Source organism: Hylaeus volcanicus, chromosome 8 (assembly GCF_026283585.1).
Source record: "Hylaeus volcanicus isolate JK05 chromosome 8, UHH_iyHylVolc1.0_haploid, whole genome shotgun sequence".
Classification (NCBI taxonomy): Eukaryota; Metazoa; Arthropoda; class Insecta; order Hymenoptera; family Colletidae; genus Hylaeus; species Hylaeus volcanicus.
In genome coordinates, this window is record NC_071983.1 from 1,476,994 (window position 1) to 1,484,412 (window position 7,419).

The following is a 7,419-nucleotide window of genomic DNA, read 5'->3' on the forward strand; positions in this document are numbered from 1 at the left end:
TAGGACTGAACCTGTTGTACTTGATAATATCAAACATATAATTACCGGCATTGAATGCTAGTTATCTCTAGTTATTGCTTCTCTCTTTATCACGTATAACACATGTTGTCGGTGTTGGGTCGTGTACTTTCACATTTTACGCACTCTGTTCATAAAGTTCCGACAATTTTATTGAACGCAAAACATACCGTAGACATGGCGAAAAAAACTGCAATTTTGTTGATAGCTGATGGTTCTGAAGAAATGGAAGCTGTGATAACGGCAGACGTTTTACGTCGAGCTGGAGTACGTTTTGTAGGAGATATAACCTTAAATTATATCTAATATCAAACTTCAATATATTTACGCATTAATGATTTGCACTTAACACTAATTAAAATGATAGTTTATCTAATAAAAATAAATTATTTTTATTTTTGTATCAATAGATATGACATTCTAATTTCTTAATTCCATTAAGAGAACTTCACATAATTTAGCTATTGTAAATTATTGTTAGATTGATGTCACTTTAGCTGGTCTTACTGATGCTCCATGCATAAAATGCAGTCGTGACGTTAAAATTTGTGCTGATACAAGTCTTAAAGATGCAGTTAACCAAAAATATGATGTTGTAATATTGCCTGGTGGTCTCGGCGGTTCTAAAGCTTTTGCATCAGTAAGTAGAATTAAAGCTTTTGATAAGAAACATATACAAACATATTTTTTTATATTGTGTAGTCAGCTGAGGTAGGAAAACTGCTACAACAACAAGAAAAAGAGGACAGAGTTATTGCTGCTATCTGTGCAGCACCAACTGCACTAAAAGCACATGGTATCGCTAAAGGAAAACAACTCACATCCTATCCTTCAATGAAAGATCAATTAACCGATGAATACAAATATTTGGAAGATAAAGTTGTGACTGATGGTATGAACTAAGTTATTAAATTCTGAATGACTCTAAAGATATGATACTGTATCTTATATTTTAGGTAATCTTATAACTAGCAGAGGTCCAGCAACTGCATTTGCATTTGGTTTGGCTATTGTAGAAAAGTTGCTTGATAAGGATACTGCAAACAATGTGGCAAAAGGAATGTTATACACTGAATAAAAATAAAAAAGGTTATATAGATGTGTGTTATGTATAAGAAATTGTATAATTGTATTTATATTATGCATTCGGGTTTAATAAATTGATATTATACTTTGAGAACGACTTTTCCTATCCACTTCTTCTACGTTTCATTTGTAAAGATGTAATATGTATGTACTTAACATTTTCAACTTTCGATTACATCAATTTGAAATCCCCCCTCACCTTTCAATCACTTCCAATATGGCCGGCTTATATTGCCAAGCTTTGTAGATTTTGAATATCACCTATTATTATGCTATCAGTGTTTAATATATTTGACAGTTCACAAGTTTCGATACAAAATATGCATTTATTTATTACATAATTTCGCGAGTATTTGATTTACTATTTAAGAAGAAACAAATACTCGAGAACACATCCTTACAGTTTGTAAACATTTGGTTATCTAGAAAATGTTTGAAAGTGATGATTGGGATCTCGATCAGGTAAATTCGAAATAAATATCTGTTATTAAACATTTGTATCAATATCAGCCTGTTTTGCAATCATTATATAAAATGCTATTTAGATTGAATCGCATTCATTCAACAAGAAAATGCTAAGCACGTGTCGCGTCTGACAAAAGGCAGCGCAGAAATGATTCTCGTATCAATTTTTAATACGAATTTTCAGGATTTTCTGAATGACGTGGATGATAAATCAATCCAACTTTATTCTGCAACGGACAATAATGAAAGCGAACCGAAAAGACGTAAGATAGACATTTTTAGTGATCCCATTTCTTCAATTGACAATGATGTGTGTGATGTCAAGAATGTAAAAAAATGTGACGAGGATAAAGTATCGAGAAAGAATTTAATTCTTAGTATGTTTAACAAGAATTTTCCAGACAAAAATATTTCTCAAAGTCTGTTAAGTAATTCAAAAAAGTCCACTGAAAATAATTCATTAAAATCACACTCTGAATATATACAGAGCAGTGAAAATAGTCAATTACCTAGGAAAAATTTAGTGCTTGGAATACTTAATAAAAAAAATGTACAGGATAAAGTTGCCAAAAATAATATAAAGAATTTAGAATCACCTAAGACTGTACCAAAAATTAAAAGCAATAGTAACATTAATCTACAACAACAAGGATCTACATTTCTAAATAATAATATAAAATGTCAAACCCCAAAAGAGGACATTAAAAAAAAAAACTGTTTAAATAATGACAACAGTAAACAGATATCATCTGAGCTATCTAGAAAACAGTTATTGTGTAACATATTGAAACAACGATCTGTAGATAATGCAGAATCTAAAAATAAGGCTGCAATTAAACCTCCACAAGTACAGACGAATAAAAAGATGACAATAGTCAGAAGGTTTCCTGGTCCAGCTGGTTTACTACCCGATGATATAGATGCCAGTGTTTCTGCTATTTCATACTTAAATAGTTTGGAAGAAAATGAAGCTGTAGTGGAAACAAACGACACTGATCTACCTGAATATTGTTCTCAAAACACAAAAGATCTCTTCACAGAAGGTGCTTGGCAGTTGATGTTAAATGATTTGCCAGATGGGTTTTTAAAAGGATATGAAATTGCTACTATTAAACAAATGGCAAATGCAAATGGTTACAGTAGCACAAAAATTGAATTTTTGGCAGGAATAGTAGAGCGCATAGATCATAATCATGAAAATCCTCCTATTGTATTAAAAGACTTTACAGGTACCATTCAAGGAATTGTACATAGAGACATACCACTTAAATATCCTGGTTTATTAGAATCAAATGTTGTCATATTGCTATGTGATGTAGGCTTATTAAAGATTTCTGGTTCCCTTATCTCGAATAAATATCAAATTTTAATTGCACCTTCAAGTTTGTTAGCTATTTACTCTAACAAGGGTAAAATAGAGCGGACACATTATATGGAATCAGTTTTAGAAGATGTTACAAATGGTAAAGTAGAAGATGAAGATGAGATAGATCAAATTCTTACAAGAGCTCTAGAAGAAGAATCATTAAAAATAGAGCATACTAACAACATTAAGGGAACAATGAATTCTACAAAAAGTACACAAGATATTAATACAAAAAGTTTCAGTTGTAGTACAGATATAAACAAAACATTTGGGAATATTAAAAAATCAATGAATTTTGATTCCATAAATGATATTTCCTTTTCAGTTTCTTCCAAAAAAATTACAGATACTCAGAAAAAGGATTTTACTAGTCTAGAGTCTAAAATTGTTAAGCATATAAACGAAGAAAAGAGGCAATTAATATCAAATAAAAAGGAAACCGTGCAAAATGATGTTCAACAAAAATCTGAAACTTTATTACAATCTTTAAAAAAATATTCTCCAAATGCAAATGCAAGTAAAAAGTTTTCCCATAATTCAAAAATATTGCAAATGGATGTTGATCATCCGGTGTCTGTAAATACCTGCACAGAAAATGTTGAAACAAAAATGTTGAATGATAGGGTTCCTGAAAAAATGGATGTTGAAGAAAGTGATGTAAATATCTCACATGAAACAGAAGCTGTGATCAAACGGTTACATACTCCTTGCTATGACGAAGCTGAAAATATTCAATATAATACTGTGAAAAAGAATAAAATTTCAGTTAGATCGCGACTAATGCAGTTTAAAAATACAAATACGTTAACCCAATCACAGAACGCTGATTCTAAGTCTCTACCAAATTTAAAGAATGACAACGAATTACTTCAAGAAAATAAACTGGCAAAAATTCCAAAATCTTCATCCAATGTAACACTTTATAATAGTACTGAAAATGATTCTGATGATGAAATATTGTCTCAATTAGATATGGACGTTATTTTTAGTAATTATAGTAAATAAAATTAGTTATTCTTGATACGATTTTGTGGAAAATTTTTGTATCCATTAAAAATCGAGAATGTATAAAAGTAGTAGATCATATTTTGAAATCATGAGATTGTGAAAGATTAAATTTATAGTTCTTGCATCTCGAAAGTTGAACACTATTTTAAGAACAGTAAGATGTCTGTAAATATTCCTGATTGAAAGTTTGAATAAAAAAATACATATATATTTTGCATAAAACACAAGTGCTTTGAATTCATACCAATAATACTCCAACAAGTATAATCTAAAAATGAACAGATATGCTGTAAGTATTGATAATTAAACTTAGCATTATTTGATGGTTGCTCTTAACAGTTTTGCTTTTGGCGAGAACTACATTATTCAAATTATATGTATATTACGAACAGATGGGACATTACAATTCCATATACAATTTCTAAATATCATCATAATAATACTGGCTAAATTTGCATAGTATAGATGAATCAGCCAGCAATAAGGCCGAGATAATTTAATTGTTAGTGTACCAATGCAATTGAAGGTTTTTTAAAGCATTTCTTCGCATAGGAGTACCGTAATATAGAACGCAAACGATAGTATCTACGTACAATATTTTTTCTTTCCCAGTATCAAGTGCCACTGAAATCTTCATCGATTAAGATCGAAAAATAACCGATGATATAATCTAACGACGTGACTCTACGATCAAAGATTTCAAACAGCTGAAACATTGCTTGATAAGTTAGTTTATTTTTATTCGGCGATTGCTTTGAAATTATATTAATTCCGTGTCAAGAGGAACAATATACGAAATCTGGAAATATCGTAAGAGATTAAATATTTCAAGGACAGACGAAGACACAGACTCGTATCAGCAATGATCTCAATTTTCCTAACATTAGCCTGGATATCAGCCCTCATCGATCACGAGCGTAGGATCAATGATCTCAAATTCATAGATGAGATCTCCGTGACGTGGTTTGTGTGTACGCCAATGCGGATCTATTGGATCAACCTTGATGTACCCTGATTATCCGATGGTACATCTAGGCGCACGATCGTGCGATTATGAAGTGCAATTTACTCACATTAGTTACGTGAGACAGACATCTATACGTTACAATAAAATCGCACGATATACGAGAATGCGTATGACAATAGGTAAATGAAAACTGGCGGTGATTCGTGACAATCACTCGGGCTGAAAACTTGTTTCACATGTAACGTACGATACAATATTATTTCTTTACGATAAAGAAAATAACAAACATTAATTATTTCACGATTGATCTTATCTAGCGTACTTTGAACTCTAGTGAAAAATTACATTGTCGTGATTAATGACTCATCGTTTCTTTTTTAAGAAACTACTTCTAAACGCCCTCTACATATATTCATAAAATCTTTCGATCTACACAACCGACAATGTTTTAAACAATACACGAAGAATTCATTATGGGTACTTTAGTAGATTTCATATGATAAGTTATCCAATCATCTAAATTGCCAGAGGAGTCACAAAAGAAAATTACATTCCATCATACAATTGCATAATATTACACACAGCGTTAGAGGAATTTGAAATTATAATAACATTAACATGCGTTTAATCGACTTGGGATTTTTCGTAACTTTGTTTTCCAATAACGAGACTATTAGAAGCATAGACTAGATTCTTTAAATTTTGATTTCCTTCGTCTTTCGATAAAACGTATTATTAAACAAATAATATTTGTACGAAATTTAGTATATGCTTTCTTCAAAAGGCGTCATTTAGTCGAAGAGACAACATAACCGTCTTTGTTTGGCGCAATGCATTAAATAAATTGTCTTGTTGTTTTTTCCAAACATGAATTGCGCCATACGCAAACTTGAAATGCCAGTTGATAAGTCGGGGCCGGTTAAGGCAGAAACAAGTCAACAAATCTCACAAAGGTGAGCAATGTAAACAACATGAACATATATATATATATACGCGTAAATGAAAGTATTCTTTTTGTTTTAGAGAGAGGTAAAAGATTATAGTGTTGCAACATACCCTCGACTGAATTCGATTTTAATTCGGTCGCATTTAATTTTATAGCAGACGTTGGAAATGTTTTGAAATTCGCGTAGTAAATGAACATGTATCATTTTATTAATAAACAGCAATAAATGTATTTATAATTTCATCGTAAATTTTTGAAGTCGTACGACTACATCTAATCGATTTTATGGGTTATGGCTCTCGAAATTAACATTGACAATCGGTACATCTGCTTCGAACGACAGTGGGACATGTTAGACTGTGTGTCTCGAGATAAGAGATCATGTTGAGAATTCTTTGTTGGCTAATGAGCAAAGCACATGACATCGTTATCGGACACATCGTTTTATCGCAAATATCGTTACTCGACTAATACCTGAGATCCTGCATTTTTTTTCTACTTTATTACACTCGTTTATGCAACGAACACAATTATTCAATTTGCTTATCAATGGGTAGAAATACCAGTTCAATGTTTATTCGTAAATAAGGGTTTAAGAAGGTTGATATTTTGGTTGTAAACAAAGAATTGGATACGCAATGACAAATTGAAACGGACTGGCTTCTTCTCGTCTAGACTGCGTTTACATAAATCCTTTGAACGACTACTCGCGTCAAAATACTCGCTCGTCGACTGACCACGAGAATGTTTGTCTTTCTTAATTCTAGAACGATAAACACTCTCGATATTTCGTCTGCTTCGCAATAAAGAAGGTTATGGAGACACGTAATGCACAAAACAATTTGAAATACTTTATGGTTATTGTTCCAAGCATTATACTGATAATCCCTTCTCGATACTAGTTCGTCGTAAACATCTGAAAAGTCTTAATTATGGAAGAGAAATAACGTCGGGTCGCGGGCATCCTTAAGCCGCTATGATAAGTGAAATGCTACGGATGCTAACCGATAAAGGAGGATAACTAACTGTCAAAATGGAATTATAATTTCACCGCCATGTTGTCTACGGAAAACTAATCTGCGAGTCATGAACAATGCGTAAAGAGTTAACGATTACTTGTAAAAAAATATTTTACGCGAACGTGGATGACACATCGAGGTGAATTGCTAATAATCTTTAAATAAATACCAAGAAGTAGTAATTTCAGTCTTTTTTTTCTAAAAGACGCAATTAGAGCAGCGTTAACCTATACGTGTAATCGAATGGATCTAGAAAAGATGATTTCATGCAACTTAAAGCGTTACAGGTATTCATGTTTGTGTAAAAAATTATTCTTTTCTATGACTCATGATCAATAGTTTTTATCGAGTTGTTAGTGATCTATTTAAATTAATTTCAATGATGAATAAACACGTATAAACGAGAATATTGATAAAAAAACAGTAAAACATACCGTAATATGTAAAATTGTGTTTGATGGTTTGTGAAAACGCGAAACGATAGCGTCGTACGCGAACGGTTACGCGAAATTTTCATTAACAGGCGGATGTTAACTCGTGACAG

At 31.8% G+C, this 7,419-nt stretch overlaps 2 protein-coding genes across 3 annotated transcripts; both read left to right on the forward strand.

Annotated features, from left to right (window-relative positions):
* Nucleotides 1-4: 4 nt before the first annotated feature.
* On the forward strand, nt 5-1,198 carry LOC128881275 (protein dj-1beta-like). The gene is made up of 4 exons (XM_054132185.1): nt 5-285; nt 500-658; nt 721-910; nt 975-1,198. Exons 1-4 carry the CDS (start codon nt 103-105, stop codon nt 1,094-1,096), a joined length of 654 nt encoding a protein of 217 aa, XP_053988160.1. The 5' UTR covers nt 5-102; the 3' UTR covers nt 1,097-1,198.
* Nucleotides 1,199-1,315: 117 nt separating this feature from the next.
* LOC128881271 (uncharacterized) lies at nt 1,316-7,062 on the forward strand. Of its 2 annotated transcripts, XR_008458029.1 has the most exons (3): nt 1,316-1,566; nt 1,754-5,863; nt 5,934-7,062. XR_008458029.1 is itself a non-coding variant. In XM_054132175.1 (2 exons), the coding sequence occupies exons 1-2, from the start codon at nt 1,534-1,536 to the stop codon at nt 3,938-3,940; spliced, it is 2,220 nt and encodes a 739-aa protein (XP_053988150.1). In that variant the 5' UTR covers nt 1,316-1,533; the 3' UTR covers nt 3,941-7,062. The 2 variants fall into 2 exon arrangements, 1 of the variants encoding a protein (XP_053988150.1); XM_054132175.1 differs by having other exon boundaries at nt 1,754-7,062.
* Nucleotides 7,063-7,419: the final 357 nt, after the last annotated feature.